General features: G+C 46.4%; 1 protein-coding gene across 2 annotated transcripts in view; it reads left to right on the plus strand.

Annotated features, from left to right (window-relative positions):
• LOC144818759 (uncharacterized) overlaps window positions 1-19,898 on the plus strand; it is a 206,210-nt gene that overhangs the window by 160,153 nt on the left and 26,159 nt on the right. Inside the window, exon 5 of one of the 2 annotated variants that reach the window (XM_078676480.1) lies at window positions 5,934-6,047. In XM_078676480.1, coding sequence (XP_078532606.1) covers window positions 5,934-6,047 — 114 coding nt within the window. Of the gene's footprint in view, window positions 1-5,930; window positions 6,048-19,898 lie in introns of both variants that reach the window. The other variant, XM_078676479.1, reaches the window with a different exon arrangement.

Below are 19,898 nucleotides of genomic sequence, written 5' to 3' on the forward strand. Positions count from 1 at the left end.
AGTTTTTCCAGGAAAGGTCCATTTGTAATTGATCTGTAGTTGTCGGGGTTAAGCGGGTCCAGGTTTGTTTCCTTTAGTAATGGGCATATGTATGACCTTTTTTAGGCCTTCTGGAAATGTTCTTTAGGTAAGGAATTCTTGATGATTCTTCCTACTGGTGTGGGAGCAAAGTAGTTAGAAGAATTTTCTTGTGGTGGACATGGGTCAGAAGGGCTGCCGGCAGGCCTGCTTGCTTAGACTAGGTCCATTCATTTCATGTGTGATATTTGTTGGAAGAAATGCAGAGGCTGGGTTAGTCTTCTCTTTCAGGTTTTTTTGGGGGGAAAAGGTTTGTGCTGGTGGTTTTCTTTGTTTTACATAGGAGTCCAACGTGTCTGCGTTGCTTGTGTAATTATTTGCCAGTTCGTCTGTGAAATCTTGAGTATTGGGTTGAGCTCCTTCTAGGCAATTTGGTTTACGAAATTCTGTGAGAATTTTTATAGAACTCTTTATTTGCACATTTAGTATTTTTAATTCTGTCTGAATAGTATCTTTTCTTAGCTTTTTTGATTGCTAACTTGTATAATCTGTCAAGTTTCTGTAGTTGAAGTTTGTCTTGATTGGTGTTTGTTTTGAGCCAGGTGCGTTACAGCTTTCTAATTTGCTGTTTCATCTCGTTTAGCTCTGTATTTCCGTAGAGTGCCTGTTTCTTTTGTTCTGTTGTGTGGTTTTTAGTGATATTACGATAGCAAAAGCTTCCTGTAGCCACTCTTATCATTTTTTAACTGACTTTATTGTGCCTAGATCTGTATTGGATGTAAGTTGTGTTTCTAAGTGTTAAAAATTGAGTTTGTTTCACGGTCCATAGGTGGATGCATGTAAGGTGGTTTTTGGTGTGTTACTTTGTGTTTTTTTATGTTAGAAAGCAAGCAAATGATGATCTGACCATGTGACTGGAGTAATGGTATGAAAGGTAACTAATTCTGGATTTGCAAACGTGACATCTAGGATGTGTCCAGCGATGTGTATGGGTTTGTGGATGATCTGATGTAGGTTCAGTGTGTCTAGGTAAGTGATGATTGTTTTCGTATGGGACATATAGGTTTGTCAAACCAAATGTTTAGGTCACCTAGAAGACATTGGTTGGAGTGGAGTGTAATCAGGTTTCAAACAGTGTCTAGAAGTGTGTCTGGGAATGCTGCATTGCTAGGTGGGGGTCTATAAAGGAGTAGGCGGTTCGAGGAGGAAGATAGTGTAGGCCTCACAACCTTGGATGGAGACGTCGTCCGCTTTAGTGATATTTCATGTTTCCTTGAATACAACAGCTAGGCCTTCTCCTCTTTTGCCTATATGATTTTGTATGATAGCTTGATAGCTTGGAGGAACTGCTTCATGCAACACTGGAGCTATGTCATCTCCCAACCATGATTCAGTTATGAAGAGTAAGTCAGTTTGTGTGTCAGTGAGAAGGTCATAGATGAAATGTTTGGTTTTTTGAGTGATCGAACATTTATTAGTAGGCTGTTTAGAAAATGTTTTTGGTGATTGTGTGACTTTGTTTTGTAGAAGGGTGAGAAGTGTTTTGCAGACTTGTAACAGGTGTGTCCTTAGTGCTGGTATTATCTGTATGGCGATAGCAGTGTAGCTGTTCTGTATTGTATTCCTCGTCAAGCACGCTAAGAAGGCATTTTGATGGGCCTGCATGTGTAGGTGGTGGAGATTGTGGTTTAGAGTTAGTTAGTGAGCTGTGTTGTTTTTGTACAGTAGCTTTGTTATGCAGTAGACATGGAGATGCGAAGTTGTGAAGAGTGGCATGTAGTTTATTTTGATTTTCGTCTGTTTAGGGTGGAAGGTGTATGTATGAGTTAGGGTTGGTGGTGCAGCATGTGGGTCCTTTTGTACAGTTCTAAATTGACCAATGTATGAGAGTTGGTTAGAAGAGACTTGCAGTGTTGCTGTATATTTGTTAGGTGTGGGGGAAGAGAGAAAGCGTGGCAGTAGAGTTGGTTTAGAGTGTGTTCTTTATGTAGTCAGGCAGGTTTGAGTGGGTGTATGTTTCTAGTTTGTGACAGAATGTATTATGAGGTAGTGTGTGTGTGTGATTTTGTCGTGCTGATGTGCGTGTTTTGTTTTTGTGGAGTAGTGAGAGGATATGATGTATTTGTTTCTGAGAAGTACTTGTATTTAAAATATTGGTGGCTAGTGGAAGTTGCAAGGTAAAGGAGGTGGTGATGTGTTTGGAAAAAAAGTGTATATGGTGTGTGAAAGGGGATGGACAAGAGCTAGGAGTGTTTGTGTTAGATTTGATTGCTGGAAGAGGTAAATATGTGATGCAGTGGAGTGTAAGGGTTGTGTGGTTGTGTTCGTTTTGGTAAACAGAGGAAGAGGTTGATGCTGGATGGAAAGATGGAAGGTTGAGTATGGGTTTGTTGGTGACAGAAAGGGGTCTGTTAGGAGTGAGTAGAGGGTAGAGCTGGTGCTTTGTATGAGCAGGGAGTGCGTATCTGGATGGAAAATAGATACGTATGGTGTGGATTTGGGTTGTGTTGGTGATGAGTGGATTGGTTAGTCGTATGGGATAGAGTTGTGTTTTGTGTGTGAGTGAAGGTGCCATTGTGTGATAGTTGGGGATAGTAGGGTGTGTAGGTATGGTTTTTGGGGTTTTGTAGTGGGTGTTGAGACATTGAAATGTGCATAGGGTTTCTTTGTAGTAAATGAGTATAGTACATTTGTTGTGAGTGTGTTAATATATATGTGGATGGGTTAAGGTGGGTGATGGTGAATGGAAGCAGTGGCGTAACAAAGCTCCCCGCAGTGCAGGGTCCCCGATCTCCAGGGGGCCCCCTTAGCACTGTACCCTGGCCTGGGAGCTCCTAAGTGAGTCCGAAGGGCGGCCCCTCTCATTTTCGTTGCAGAGGGACCCCCTCAAGTTTCTTTACTGCACTGAATGGAAGAAAGGGCAGGATTTCTGGCCCACGGCCCGACCAGCCCCAGACAGGCAACTGCTCTTATCCTCTCCAGCATCCGGCAACAGCTACATGTCTTTATGCTTCTACAATGAGGTTCATACGGCTACATGTCTTTATGCTTCTATAATAATGAGATCTGTACAGCTACATTTTTTTGTACCTCTATAATGATGAGATCCATACGGCTACATTTTTTTGTGCTTGTGTGATGATAAGATCCATACGGCTACATGTTTGTACTTCTATAATGATGAGATCTATACGGCTACATGTCTTTGTGCATCTGTAATGATGAGATCTATATGTCTACATGTCTTTGTGCTTCTATAATGATGAGATCTATCTGGCTACATATCTTTGTGCTTCTGTAATGATGAGAATCTATATGACTACATGTCTTTGTGCTTCTATAATGATGAGATCCATCCGGCTCCATGTCTTTGTGCTTCTATAATGATGAGATCCATTTCAGTACATGTCTTTGTGCTTCTATCATAATGAGATCCATATTGCTACATGTCTTTGTGCTTCTATAATAATGAGATCCATACGGCTACATGTTTGTGCGTCTATAATGATGAGATCCATAAGGGTACATGTATTTGTGCTTTTATAAAAATAAGATCCATCCAGCTACATGACTTTGTACTTCTATACATCCGGCTGCACCTATGTGCTTCTGTAAAAATGAGGTCCATCCGGCTACATGGCTTATAGTATATTTGTCTCCGTTTGGGGTCATCAAGCCCACCTTGTTTGCCCATTTACTACCTGCTGTAACCTCACATGCTCTAATAACTCTCCACCTCTGTCTTTGCCCTGATAATACAATTACATATTCTCAACAGAGGAGTGGGCTGTGTCTGTGGGTGGGGTAGTGATGGACCCCATCTATTTTGCCCATTTTCCTGCAGTGACCAGCTCTTTCTTTGCTTTTTCACTATGATAACATAATAGTGAGTAGCAAAATATATAATCAAACTCATTCATAGATATTGAGGACACACAAAGACCACCAAACCTGCCTTAAACATGAAATGCCCTGCCTACAATAATGTTGCAGATCATGTTTAGGGAGACATTTAGAACCTGGTGACATTCAGCAGATCTGCCAAGGAGGATAAGCCCATGGCCTCTGACTCTCGGGCAGAGGACACTCCGCCATATTTAGAGATCCTCACCTGCTTGGCTCGGATTTATTTTCTGTGAGGTCAGCTCCCACAGTGGCACATTCTTCAGGGCACTGCAGGATGCTAAGCAGACACTACTTTCAAGACAACCACTCAGTAAACTTCTTTGTAGTGAGAAAATAAACCCTCAAAGTGGGAGTTAGTTTTCTTAATACAAAACACCGACAGTCTGATGCACTGGAAGTGTTCTCCCTGGATGTGGCTCCAGTCTACATGCTCCCTGCCAGGATTCCCCATGTCATGGCTCCCTTATGTTCTTACTGTAGATGGAATGCACTCTGTCTTGGCCTTTGTGATATAGAGGACCCTTCTATGCGTAGGAAGGCTCTTAAAATAGGTCTGTTTTCTTGATTACCTTCACATCCTTTCTGCTCTTAGCAAGGTCAGTACCAAGATTCCATAGGTCGTTCCTTGCATTTTATAAGTAACAGCTCAACTCACATCTTGCATGTACGGGATTTCAGTATATTTAGTGCATTGCCCTCAGGCACTAAACACAGCTCTGGTGGTCATTTTAGAAGAAATCAAGCAGAAATGATGGGTTGTGGCTCTAGTACTTTGGTGATGAAGCATTGTCACCTGAGAGATAGGTCGGTTGTCCGAAGCTTTACCTATGGGTAGATTTAGAGATAGGTCAGCTATGCGAAGCCTGGACATATAATTTATATCTAAACAGAGGCATACCTATCCCTTCTAAAGCAAATATTTCTATGATCAGTTTTTCAGAGTGCATTGTAAAATACATGTAGACTTTGTTTTAATGTATGCCTTGTGTGTTTTGTTCTCATGGATGGTGTGTTATGTAGAGGCAGTACACCTGCAGTCCTCTTGTGTAGGTATTGCTGTGTCATTTTCAGGGATGTGTAGGCCTTTTATTCCACTTGTCACTTCCCCAATGAGCTTGAGCCCTTGGAAACTGGGTTTTAAAAGCCTAGGGCTATTCTTGGAGCCTATGTAACTTTCTACAGATCCTAAGGTTTACTACAGCAAGCACAGGACACTTAAAGAGAGAGAGGGTCTGAGGTAGAGAGAAAGTGATGAGAGAAAGAACAAAATCGATTTTGCCAGGACTGCTTCTGGTTCCCCAGCATGGCCCAGTCTCTTCAAAGAGGTGCAGTTTGGCAGCAGAATGTTCATTAAACCTTATTATGCCGTTGAACTAAGCCTGGGCCTGCCAAAAGCATACCTCTGATTTTGTGTTTTATAGGTCACCAATGTGGTCTGCCTGCTTTCCTTGTTTAGGAACAGCCATTATAGAGAATAGTCATTTTTAGGTTGAGTGTAGAACGCGCTTGTGCTGGCTCTTCGAGACATGTTGTGTCTACTTTGTGGGCTTACAGCCCACCTATTGCTTTTCATTTGTTCCTTTGAGTGTCCTTTCAAATGGCTTGCTTGCAAGTGGTTAATCTTCCCTTTATGTCCCTCCTTTTCGTGGGTTGATCCCTCCCACATGTAACCTTACCATTGTGTCCTTGTATGTGTGTTTTCAGGTACAATTACTTTTGTCTGTTTCTGCTTGTGCACGCTACATTTTTCGTGTCTCTCTCCATTTTTTTCACCTGCAGTGTGCTTCAGCAGCACCTCAAAAGCTGTGTGCTTCTGCCCATTACCCTTGCATCCACATGGCAAAAGTTGCGTGTGCAGCCACACTGTCCAAATGTTTTGATCCACATCGGAAAGCCCACGCCGGTGCTCCTCTGCCTGTTATGTGCGAGATGAAAGACTGCGATGAGGTTTATAATCAGCAGAAAGCAGTGCAATCCGTATAAAGTATGTTTATGTTTTCTCTTAGCAGCAGAGATTGGAGTTAACACATCAGTTGTTTCATTCCAAATAAAGGAAGAAGGGGAGCCCTCTCCCTTTGAGTTTCAAGATTCTGAATTGATTGAAAGCATCGATCAACCCATAGGTGAGCAGATTAACCTTATGTCAATGCTGTCTATGTACATCATGAGCTGTGTATTCATTTATTTAGGTGTGTATTTTATAGTTTTATGGACCTCAAAATACCAACAGGAGGTATTGTTGTTGGGCTTCACATTTCCAAGGTATCAAGGCACAGAGGAAATGGATATAATATGAAGTATTTCCTAGTTGTGAGAAGTTGGCCTGATGTGCAGTGTTCACTATTCTAGTGATCACTATATATCAGTCCAAACAACCCTTATTGATGATTGGTTGTAAGTCAACCTTATAGACCAGCTATCCTAGTAGCATGGATACGAGCAGTCTAAGGCTAAGACTCTAGAGGGCGTATTAAGCCAGCTGTTTTACCATCACATTACCCCTTGAACACCCAGTGAAAGGACACCACACAAGTGTTATGAAAATAAACAGTGTATTTATTAGAATCACAACAGCCCTGTACTCTTTATGAGGACAGGGTGCTAGGCACACAACAAAACTCTTACGAAAATACTTAAGTTAGCACAGTATATACAAATGCCCGAGGGGCACGAAAAACCATATACTCTAAAAGTGGAATGCGAATTACTAGCAGGTAAGTAACAATTCTCAGAGGCTTTAGGCACGCTAGGCCTACAATACTAAACACTCAGGTTAGGAGCAGGAGGCCTAGGGACACCACGTGCAGAGTGGGAACTCTCATGCGTAAGGCGGGAAAAAGCCTATGGAAGCTAGAACTCACAAAGTTACTGTTCTCGGGCGAACCCGACTAGGTAGGTCGAAAACGACAGTAGATCTGGACCCTTGGATAGTGAGGCTATGCTGGGGCACCGAAATGCCGAAGTTACCTAGCCCAGGGGCTGCGGCTGCATAGGTCTGAAAAGACGTCGGGATTCCTCGTTGACGAACCAGGAGCCTGAAGAAGAAGTTGCTGGCAGGCGGCCAGTGAAGAAAAGTTCGAAGAGATCCAAGCCTGGATCAGGGAAGAAGAAACCTGAAAGCAGAGGGGACCAAGTTCTTGAATCACTAGCCAGTGATTAAGTGGGCACCAGGCGAAGTCACCGCAGTCAGGTGAGTGGGCGCTGCTGGGCTCTGTAGTCTCACGGACCAGGAGGCGTTGTCGGCGACCAGGATGGAGGTACGAGCTGTCCCACGATGGATGATGCTCTCGACGTCGCTGGACCCAGGATTGGGGCAACAAGTCTTGGCAAATTCAAGCCCACGCGGTGGACTCAAAATGGCGTCTTGAGTGGACCAGGAGGGTCCGGGGTGCTCCTCTCTTGGAAGCGAGCAAGGGCCAGTCTGGAGCAACCAGACCAGCAGCAGTGATGTCGTTGGGCGTCGTCAGGAAGGCCACAAGCCAGCGGGCTAGTAGCCAAACAACGCGGTGAGCAGCAAAAAGCAGAAGGGCCCCACGCAGATCGTGGAGATGCTGGGAGGCTGGACTTCGGTGCTGGAGCTGCTCAGGGTCGGGGCTTCTCGGTCCCCAAAGCACTCACCAGAGGATCCCTCGGCGGTCGTGCTGGAAAGAAGTCGTGCAGTCTTGAAGATGGCCGGTCCCTCGAGGTCTCGTCGCACCCACGGTTCTCAGCTTGGCTGTAGAGGTGGGTAGAGGTCAGAGGTGCCAGGGAAGCCGGTTCTGGTCGAGCTGGGCAGTCGGATTCCGGAGGAAGGACTTGCAGCAGACCGCAGTGTTCTTAAGATGGTGCCTGCGGATGCAGGGTGACTACTCCTTAGCCACAAGGGAGAATCTTGAAGAAGAAATCTTGATGTCCTTTCGTAGAAAGTCGTGTCTTGATTCCAAAGATGATCTGATTTGGAAGGGGGCCTGCTCCTACCTTTATCTGGGAAAAGGGGGCTGGCACGCGACTAAGTCCTGCCCTATGGGTGGGACCAGGAGGGGGGTGGTTACACCCCTCTCCTTTGGCGGGCTTTCCCCAGGCCAGGGGCTGGAGTGCCCCTGGAACTGGTTTCAGCCGGCCTATGCACAGTGAGCACCGGGGTGCCACTTGCAGTCACCTTCCTCTGTAGCCCTGCCTACCTGGAATACACAAAACCCTGTCTGGGACGGTGCTGGCACCGCCCCTGGCAGGAAACCCTTTGTCCTTGCCTCCTGCTCTGGGAGGACTCCCAGCAGCAGGAGGGCAGACTTGTGTCTCGGTGGCAGCATCCATTTTGTGGATGCTAAGGCTCTGTCTGACTTTAACCGGGGTTATAGGTTACATACATGTCGTGTCCCTCTAGAAGGGTGGAATGCTAACCCCGTCGCCAGAATTGGCGAGGGGTTAGTATTCCAATTCGTATGACACCTTACTCGACATGTTTTGATAAAGCGATACCAGAGTTGGCATATAACCGCGAGGATTATAATGCACTTAAGAGTATATGGTATGCGATATCATGGAAACGGCTAAGGGATGGACCCCGAAAGCCGCAGACAGGCTCAGCTCATGCCAGAGCACTATCTCACACGATTCCAAGCACTCTGCCTTCAGGATTGTTAAGGCCTGCCATAGGAGTGACTGATAGGAGATCTGTGTGCCCATTTAGGTTTAGATATAGGAATACTATATCTAAAGCAAAGGGTGATTACACCACCTTGCCCCAGCTGTCGTGCAGCCAGTTGTGTCAGATTTGGATGGCCAGCCAGGGGTGGCATAATACATGCTGCAGCCCCTGGTAGGCCCTGGGTACACCTATGCCCTGGGTACCTAAGGTACACTGTACAGGGACTGATAAGGTGACTCAGTATCCAATTAGATATGTACCTAGGGTACATGGAATCCATTTTACAGAGAGAGCAGTAGGCCTGGGGTCCTGAATAGCAGGGCCCCAGGTCAACTAAGTCAGAAAACCAGCAAAACACCAGGCAAAAAGTTGGGGGCAACCATAGTCAGGGATCTACCTTCCTACACTAGTAATCATTACAGATAACTTAGGGATATTGGGAGTAGTCCCGATAAGTGGATTGTCCCGATGATGAATGTAGCCCAGTCTAGAATAAGAAAAATTGTCTTTTTAGGTTTGACCTACAGGTGTTTGTGTCATTCATAGCAACTAAATTCAAATAACCTACATGAAGGGAAGAGGGTAATAGTTTGTAGAATTGTTTTGCGACTGGTTGAGAGAGAGTTATGCAAGCATCACTGTGTAGTAATACAGTGCAGTTGTCTTACATTCTAATCTAAGTGTTGCTGTTTTCATTGGTGGCACAAGTAGAAACAATGTGCACCTTTACAGAGAGCAATTTGAGGCAGGCATTTGTGGTGATAGGTGTATGATCAATATTAGTGATTGCTGATGATATTTCCCAAGCAGAGCCGAAATGTTACAAGCCCCCGCCTGTGCAGTGATTGTTACATGGAAGAAGTTGCCACATAGAAAAATAAACAGATGCAGATAGCTACGCACAGTGGATTAAAGCACACTTAAGTAGATGTTTTATTCTTTTCCAATTTGTTGCCAGACTGTAAAAATATTTAATTTGTGTGAAAGCAGAAACAAAAAAATAAGATATCATACATTAAATAATTCATATTTAGCAAAGTAAAACCTAACAAATATGCATGACATTTTCTTTTTCTCTTCATTAAGATTTGTTTTTAGGTAAAGCCCTGAAGCAGATACATTAAAAACACATGGTTTGACATTAAATTATAAAACAATCAATCAAGTCACTTTATTTCGGTTCTTGAAAAAAACAAAGAAGTTTACAAAAATTAACTCAACACATAAAAACATGAATAATTAAAATTATCCACCATAGTGTACATAGGTAAAAGTAAAGTAAAACATAATACAACCATGATGCTCCAGTACAATATACACTTAGCTGAAATTGGTACCCCCTTAATCAAGCAGTTCCCAGAGGGACAAAAACCTCAGAAGGAGTCCTAGAAAGAATGGGCTAGAATAGGGTTCCATATGCTGGCTGAGAATTCTATGACAGAGCGCACTATAAGTAACTTCAGGTACACTTAATCTCCTAACCAAGTTAAAGTGCATTGTGCTCTATGAGGAATTAAAACTAAAAACATATTGAGCTCGGATGGATTGCAATCAACTAGGAAATGCTGATTCGAATAGCTGACTTGCAGGGGGCGCTTTGAGTATACTGAATAACCTGCCTAAATTAAAATGCTTAATGCAGTAAAAAAAAACACCAGGGGCACAGCCATTTAAGTGTTAATTCCTCCCCACTTTTCTTGCTCTGATATACCATATGGAGCGTAGATAGCTTGTTATTGAGTAAATAATACTGCTCCTGGTATCAGTCTTACATATTCTCAGGGCATTGCGCCTAATATCAATCCCAAGAAAGAGACAGAGAGGAATAACCCAGCGAGCATGCTGTTTTGCTTAAGCGTCACAGAAAAAAAAGAGCTGTTCCTCATTCTCCACTGCCTGGCACCCCATGGGACACTGGTTGGTAGAATTGGCGTTACTAATCCATGAGGCAATAAAAGAGGCTATAGGTAATATCCCTAGCCTAAATTTGATGAAAAGAGACCTTGGAGGGTGTGGCCAGGCAAGATGGCCGGGTGGACGTGATTCACTTTGGCTCCGTAGCCACGTCGTAATCCAACTGCTAAATTCTATATAAGAGATAGCTGAAAAACCTCCCAGCTGACGGCTATGCGCCCGTAATACCTGAGACTCCTGTGAGGATACAGCGACGGAGACTCACAGAATGGCGGCGATGCCCGGTGGACTGGCGGCTCTACAATTTTGATACCACGGAGGAGCATCGCGAAGACCTGACCCACTCGGCTGAGCGGAGTCTCTGGGCGCTTCTGCAGAAGGCAAAGAGATGCAGTGGGGAGATTCACCTGACCTCTCGACCAGCGAGACCGCAGAGCAACCCGAACTGAGCAACGCCTACCTGACGGTAAGAGGGGAGTCAGGAGGCGACCCTGATCCATAAATGTGGCAACAGGGGTGCCAGAGAGAGGTCCCCAGCGGGTCGCGATAACTGCTGATGGTCCTGTAGATCACCAGGAGATGCATGGTTTGTCATGCCTGGCCCTAAGATGGCGGCCGGCCACATGTCACCTGCAGTGCTCCCAGTGAAGGACTTTTGGAAGATTGCAGTACAGCGGGAGTCCCATAGTATCACTATAGAGGTGATATTCGCTCAGTAATATGTGAATCCTGGAGCCTCATACTACATAAGGCCCGATTTGGAGGCGCAATAAGGGGCCCCAGGAAAACCGTACTATACTCTCACTGACAGGACATCAAAACACGAGGAGCTCAGCACGCTTAAGTGAAGGGTAGTACGCCTGAGAAGCCGTCAGCTACTGGAGTCAAAGGACACTTAAGGGGCAGTATTACCTGCCGTCTGCGGAAGGCCGCAGGCACAAAAGGGGAGGTGGACATCCAATTCGCATCTATCCCACCAAAGAAAGTGACAAACAAAGTCTCCAACTTCCTCGCCCCAACCCGAAAAAAACAGGTCCCAGAACAAGGAGAACCCTCCACTACCATGGCACTCACGAAAGAGGACTTACTGGTCTCCCTGAGGGATTTCAAGACAGAACTCTGCTCTGAGATTAAAATAGATATCAAGGTATTCATTGATCAACTCAAAACTGACCTAAACGAACGCATGTTTGCCATCCAGCAAGATGTAGACTCGGTGGGCACCAGAGTTCTGGGGGTGGAAGCCAAGACGCAAGTCCTGGACAAGCATGCTGCTGTCACACAAGACACGATACAAGACCTCCAAAATCAACTGCACTCTGCCATGTTGAAGACAGAAGATTTAGAAAACAGATCATGAAGAGAAATCATCGGAATTCGAGAGCTAGAGGAAGGAGCAGAAGGACCAGACCTGGAGGCCTTTATCGAGGGCCTCTTTTCGGAGATTTTGTGACCACGCCAGCTAAAGATTAAGATGGAATGGGCGCATCGCGTGGGAAACCAGGCAGCTGGATAGCGTTGACGCACCCGTGATATCCTCGTCAAACTTCACTCATTCAAGGGAAAAGAAGCAATCATGCAGGCGACCAGGAAAAAGGACGAAATAGCCTATCAGGGATTCCGATGAGTTCTATATCAGGATTTAGCGTCTGCCACGCTGACACGAAGGCAACAATTCAGGCCTATCACCATGAAACTTAGAGAGGACAAGGTCAAATACAGGTGGACTTATCCCTTCTGCTTAAATTTTGAACACAACAAAATGTGCCTTATTACAGAACTAGAGGAAGGCCTGAGAGTACTGGGACTACCCCCACTGGAGTCTGGGAGCACCCGGGATAATTCGAGGAGGAAAGATCGCAACAGCAGCAAGACCTCCCAATGGAGCACAACTTCGAAAGGTGGTCGCTGTAGATCATTAAGTGAAAGGAGCATCGGGAACCGAAGCCGTAAGTGCCCCACGAGGAGGGCTCTCTTGTGTAGTGGTCGAGACATGGGGGGATGGCTACAGAAGACGTATTGATACCCGTCTGATAGACGTTGGATGTCGCAGATCATTCCGAGCCTAGGGCGAGACAAGACAAGAGATGGCTATCGATATTTAGTGTGAGGGACGGCAGTGGTTGCGGGCTCTGCCCGAGGCGCCCACCAACACAAACCAACCCTACATGGGCTCCAAAGCTGGAGGCCCACGGCCCTTCCGGCACAGGACACTGTTGGTAATGTTGTTTCTATTGTTGTGGGGAGGGAATTCAAGGGAAGTGGTGGTGGCCATCGGGTATCTCTAGCTTTACAATTACACTGGTCCAAAGAGATCGAACAAAGGTCCTGAGACACTATGGGCTCTCGACAACAGTTAGGAGGGGAGAGAACCGGAAATTTGCTCTAAAAGGCTCTAGTGCGAGGAGTCACATGAAAATAGCACCATGGTGATCTCCATTGCCTCTCGGAACGTGAAGGGGCTGAATTTGCCACTTAAGAGACAAAAAATCTGGACATACCTGATTGATCATCAGTTTGAAGTAGTGGCACTACAAGAAACATATTTAAAGCACACAGAGGAGCTTAGACTACACCATAAGCATTACTCTTTCATCTACAAATCCTCAGCTAGCACCAAAAAGAGTGGGGTGGCACTGCTCGTTCATAACTCTACTAAATTCCAGCCAGAGGCCATAAAGTCAGATAAGGAAGGTTGGTCATGGTGAAGGGGAAACTGAGAGGGTTTCTATGCTACGTCTATTTCGGCATATGCACCCAACGTAGGCCAACCTGCATTTCTATCCTCGCTGCTAGAACAGTTGGGTGAGTTTTCTGAAGGCCGGACGATCCTTAATGGAGATTTTAATCTCACATGGCAGGCAGACATAGATAGTACACATCCACATAGAAACCCTACAGGCACTTTCCCCAAGGGAATTAAACAGATGCTACATACCTTAGGGCTCAGAGATGCATGTTTACTCCTCTATCCCTCGGCCAAAGATTACACATTTTTTTTCCCATGTACACCAAACGTATTCACGGTTCGACTATGTTTTTATCAGCCAAAGCCTACTGCGCTCTCTCCAGGTGGCGAAAATTCTCCCCCTTACCATCTCTGACCACTGCCTCGTCTCGATCTGCTTGAATTGGAGCAACGCTACACCCAAGATACCAAGGTGGTACTTCCCTGTATCACTGACTAGGAACAGAGTGCTAAGAGACGAATTAAGAGGGGCTAGCAAATAATTGTTTTAACTAAACTCCCCGCATGACACCTTGCCCCTTAACAACTGGGATGCATTTAAAACTGTTTTGAGGGGTAAATGCCTAGGGCTTAATGCCACACTGAATAAAGAGAGGGTGGCCCTGGAGATGGAACTAAAACTAACTGAAAAAGAATATAAAAAACATCCTCCTGGGCATTGCAGCGTAACCTAACTGCTCTAAAAGGGAAAATCAAGGCGATTTATACCAACAGGGCTGAATGCACCTTGTTACTTCTCCGCCAGCTCTTACGTAGAGGGTAATAAAGTTGGTTCTCACTTAGCCAGGCCGCTTAGAGAAAAAAGAGAAAGGGAATACATTGGAGGTATACAAGATGGAGAGGGCAATATAGTGAACTCAGATACGGATAAGGCTAACATATTTAGGAAATTTTACAGGGGCTTTCTGCATGTGAACCACGCAACACAGATGCACAGCTCCGGTACTTATAAGCACTGAAGTTGCCGCAGGTCTCCCAGACATGGAATGACATCCTTAATGCACCGATCACCACCGAGTCAGTGGGGACAGCGATCAAGTCTCTTAAGCCCAATAAAGCACCCGAGACAGATGGCCTGACGGCTCATTTCTATAAAACATGTGCGCCAGATATTATTCCACAGCTCACCCAGCTTTTTAGCATTATGGCAGAGGGCATTGTGGTGACACCATCCATGGCGGAGGCTGTGATAACGGTGATCCCCAAGCCGGTGAAAGACGCACAACACTGCTCCTAATATAGACCAATAGCGCTCTTGAACCTAGATACAAAAATATACTCTGCTATCTTGACAGCAAGGCTAGAAGACTTGATTCCAGATCTAATTCACCATCGTCAATCAGGCTACATAAAGGGCAGAGACAGACCCATGACAATATCTGCAGGACGCTCCATTTGATTGAGAAAGTGACTAGACACAAGATCCCAGCGATACTCGTGGGTCTGGACGCCGAAAAGGCTTTTGACAGGGTGGACTGGTCATTCCTCTTCCACACACTGCAATGCTTTGGGTTTGGGGAAAATGTATAAACATGATCAATGTCAATTATGCGATGCCTCGATCCAGGGTACAGGTTAACGGGACCAGCTCCAAACAATTCCCGCTTAATAGAGGGACACAACAGGGCTGTCCACTGTCGCCCTTGCTCTTCGCCTTAAGCATTGAACCGCTGGCGTTACGGATCCAGGAGTCTCCTAAGATAAGGGTTATTAGTTTTGGGGGAGAGGAGTATAAAATCTCACCCTTTGCGATGACATCCTGATGTTGCTCGCCGCCCTGGATCGCTCGCTACCGGCTTTACAGGGGAAGCTGAACGCTTTCGAGGAGGTGGCTGGGTTCAGAGTTAACCTAACCAAATCATCCATATTACATCTTAAGTACCACACGATAACGTTAAGCCCCTTCAGGAGTGTCCCCCCCCCTTTCAGTAGGCCAAATGCTCGCTCCAGTATCTGGGCATACAACTAACGGGTTTATATAAAGCCAACTACCCGCCTCTTTTACTTCAGATCCAGCAAGACCTCAAATGCTGGAAACCTCTGTTTATCTCCTGGCTGGGGCGAATACATACCATAAAATTGACAGTGTTGCCCAATTTTCTATATTTATTTCAGGCCCTACCAATTAACCTCGATAGGGAGCTATTACCCAGTTTACGATCCCGGATCACCCGCAATAATTGGCAGAACGGCAGGGCCCGCCTCCCCTTCCACAGCCTAAAACACGAGGAGGAGGGAAGAGTGGCTCTCCATGATTTTAGCTTACATTAGAAAGCGGCCCAATTGAGGATTGTAGATGAATGGTCCAAGAGGGAATGAGACAACCACTGGTTGCACATGGACAGAGCAATAGCGGGACGGACAATATGGGATCTCATATGGAAACCTAAGAAGGATTGGCCCACAAACGCTTACATTAGCACTTCCACCCGCACCACTTTTAGGGTTTGGGATGAGGTGTCATGGGGAGATGGGTGGACTACATTTCCGTCGCCGTACACTCCTATCCACTTCAACCTGGAATTCCCCCCGGCACTCCATGAGGGCCCGTTCGATGCATGGAAGGTGGGGGGATGTCTCATGCTAGCAGACCTCTTTCACAACCAATATATCCTTACATTTGAAAGCTGCCAAAGGTAGTTTCAGATCACCTCTAACGAGCGCTACCATTATCGCCAACTTAAACACTGGGCCCTCCTCCCACAGGTGAGAGAAGCAGCAAAGCGAGAACGAACGCGGATAAAAAGGTTTGTGCAGTGGGTGGGCTCCATGAGGGGGGTAATCTCCTTACTATATGGCTCACTGCTCTCTACATTACACTCACCAAGACCCAGATACATGACCCTATGGGAAAGCATGATACAGAGGGAAATATCTGAGAAGGAGTGGAGGTGGCTGTGGGCTGACATTTTCAAGTTTGTTTTTTAAAAACAAACTTTTTTGAGTTTTTCAAGAATACAACACTCTGCATTTTCCTGTCCAGCTATCATACAGGATCTCGTGTATGCTGCCCCGATTTGCACATTACAAAGTTTTCACATGTATGTTGTGCTGGACAGAGGCCGTCGTATTACTTATGGACACTCTGAGATGCTCCAAGGGCTCAATAATAGGCAACATGTTAAACACATCCCAACATCTCCCCTCCCTTCCTCCCGTGCCCTCTCTATTCCTCCCAGGCTCTGGTTGTCGTCATCTCTAATCTGGATTACATTTCTCCCCTCATTCCAAATGAGGTAAATTATCTTTGCATGCGATATTGTCCATCAATTAACACTTTCTTTTCTTGCATGTATGTGGCGTGCACTTATTTATGGTGAGTGTGGAACATCCGATGAGTCATTTGGGCTGCTTCCTTTGAATGACTCTAATACTATATCCCATTCCAGCGAGATTGGATTTTTCCGGAGTCCTCTGGCTTCCTCCCTACGCAGTGATGCGCTTTCGGCCCTTGCCCATCTTACCACCTCTTCATACCAGGCCTGCACGGAGGGCGCCCTAGCTGACTTCCAACGCATAGTGATAGACCTCTTGGCCATCAATAGTTCCAGATCTAGGAAACATAGCTGTACCTTCTGCGCTGATCTTCGTCTACAGAGACCCAGTAGGCATACCAGTGCGGAGGCTCCCACCGCGATATTTGTGACTGTCTCGATCATGTGCACTACACTGTCCCAGAAGGCTCTCAGTCTCGGACATGCCCACAGCATATGAAGTAAATCAGCTTCAAGCAGCCGACATCTAGGCCAGAAGTGAGCGGTAAGCGGTTACATCTTTTACAACCTGTGTGGTGTTAGATAAGCTCTATGCATTATCATACACTGTATGAATTAGAATTTTGCATTCCGTGGAATCCTCCTGGTGTATTCTAGGACATCTGCCCACTCCTTGTCCATGAATTCCTGCCCCGTGTCTGTCACCCGTTGCGCCCGGAGAGCTACTAGGGGGAGTCCGGTGTACGCCCTGACACTCAGATATAGCTGTAGGAGAGTAGGGTCTGCTTCCTATGGTTACCCCCACTTTTGGCTGTGATTCTCTGTTTTTTCGACTTAAGTGTGGCTGTGGACCAGCTAATCAGGCCCACAGCCCAGCTGGTAAATTGATACCATGTACTTTAGGTACATACCAGATTGGTTACTGGGTCACCCTTGTGAGCCCCTGTGTAGTGTACCATAGGTACCCCGGTCATAGGTGCACCCTAGGCCTGTCAGGGGCTGCAGCATGTATTGTGCCACCCCTGGTTTGCCTTCCAAACTGACACCACAGGTCTGTTCTTACAGCCTTGGTAAGGTGGTGTAATCCCCCCTTACATAGATACAGTATACCTATATCTATATACCAATATAGACACATATTAACCTATAAGCCACTTCTATGGCAGACCTCAACAATCCTGGAGGTAGAGTGCTTGGTTTTAAGTGAGAGGGTACCCTAGCATGAGCTGAGCCCCTCTGCAGCTTTCAGAACCATCTCCTTATAGCTGTTCTATGATATAGCCAAACCATATACTCTTAAGTGCATTATAATCCTTGCGGTTAATGCTAACTTTGGTTTGGCTTTATCAAAACATGTCGTGTAAGGTGTCAAACACTATACTTCCCCGACCGCCAGTTCTGGCGGCGGGGGTAGCATTCCACCCTTCTAGAGGGAGAAGACATGTAGTTACTGGTAAACCCGGTTAAAGTTAAACAGAGCCCCAGCATCACAAAATGGATGCTGCTGCCACAGACACGAGTCTGCCCTCCTGCTGCTGGACGAAACTCCGGCAGGGGAGGCTTGGACAATAGGTTTCCTGTCCAGGGAGGTGATCCACAAGGTGATCCATGCATTTCCCAGTTTAAACCGGTTCCTGGGGCGCTCAGCCCCAGCTCTGGCGCGAAACTGGACAAAGGGGAAGGGGTGTAACCACCGCCTCCCCAGGTCCACCCATAGGAGGGACCTTAGAGTTAGTCCATCCCCTAAACTTACTATAAGTATAGAACCCCAGTCCCTAGGACTTTAGATTACCCTGGACGAAACTCTGCAACATATATCCTGGACCTTCGACATTCCATATCGACTGGAAGACTGATGAAATCTCCCTTGTGGTCAAGGAGTGACCACCCTGTCCAGACAGGCACCAACAGCATCTTTGCCGGTCTGCATTTTTGAGGCTCCCGCCGGATCCCGAAGATTCTGCGACACAGGACACGGACTTCCAGACATCTCTGATGCTGACCTGCGCTCCCAGCAAAGCTGAGACCTGTGGCGGACACGAGAGACGTGGGACCGGAAGTCCTGGACATCCTGCCTTTTTGCTACCTGCACGGACTTCCCGAGGTATCCCGAAGTTGTGCATTGGGGTGCTTGAAACCTCAGCCCGAGCACCTTTTGCACCGAAGCTCAGAGGCCCAACACTCCACGAGTGTCCCGTGGGCCCGCTTTGTGCATTTCAGCTCGATGCGTCTTCGCGGTTCCTAGTCCATTGGCTAGTGAGCCCCCAAGAAGACCAATATTTGATTTAACTTGCGTTCCTGGTTGCTCCAGGCTTGCTCCAACTTCCCTGCATAGGAGAAGTTCCTCAGACCTTGCTGGTCTGCACCGTAGCCAATCCCAACATCCTGCGTGGGTTGCATTTGCCAAGGCTTTTTGGGTCCAATCCGGATACCGACACCGCAGTCAACTAGATCCTTCGTGGGACAGCTCGAATCCAGCTCCTGGTCGTCGTCGACGCCTCCTGGGCCTCGTGGCTGAAGAGACAAACTTCACCTTTTCACCTGAAATCACCCGACATCTGGTGGCATCTTTCTATCGCCGCCCTGGTCACTGGCTAGTGGCCCAGACTCTGTCTCCTCTGCTTTCAGGTTCTTCACATCTCCGATCCACCTTGGGATCCACCCAGACACTTTTTCTCAAGTCGCCTGCAGCACTGCTTCGCAGCTCTCCATTGGAATCGACGACGAAACTCGACACGAAAAGACACCTATGCACCCGGCTTCCCTGGGTGAGATAACACAAGTACTCCAGTGCTCCCGTGGGTATTGGCTCTCCAAGTGTCCTAGTCTAAAAGGGTTCCATCGCAGTTCACCTACTTGTACCCTTAATCTTTAAAATTGTAACTTGTTTGTCTCCCATAGAAAGTCAATGGTAACCTGCGGCTGTGTTTAGACGCTGCACGCGTCTCCCGTGGGCCTCCTTCATCCTAACCTTTGGTTGTTCTGAGTAGCCCCAGCGATTCCACAGGCACCAGGCCTGCTTTCTAGTCCTCACGTGGTTCTTATACCACTATTTTAGTATATGGTTTGTGAGGCCCCTAGGGAAAAACGGGAAACATCCTTTACAACAAAACTTTTACAACGCAGTGCTTTTACAACGCAGGTTTTACAACGAAAACCATTACAACGCATTGCGCTGGGGGGCGCTCTAGGATAGGGAATAGATTTAATTTACTATCCAACACCTTCCCTAGTGTCCACGGGGACTGGAGTTGGAATAGTAAATTAAACTATTCACTATCCAGCACCCCAAAGCGCTATGCGTTGTAAAGGTTTGCGTTGTAAAAACTGCGTTGTAACAGCGTGCGTGGTAAAAGCATGCGTTGTAACGTCATACATCCGGGAAAAACGTATACTATGCAACTTATCGTATGCTAATCAAGTTCCTTGTATTGTACTTTTACCTCTGACCTCATAAAGAGTGCAGAGG

Source organism: Lissotriton helveticus, chromosome 2_1 (genome assembly GCF_964261635.1).
Source record: "Lissotriton helveticus chromosome 2_1, aLisHel1.1, whole genome shotgun sequence".
In the NCBI taxonomy this organism is placed as follows: domain Eukaryota; kingdom Metazoa; phylum Chordata; class Amphibia; order Caudata; family Salamandridae; genus Lissotriton; species Lissotriton helveticus.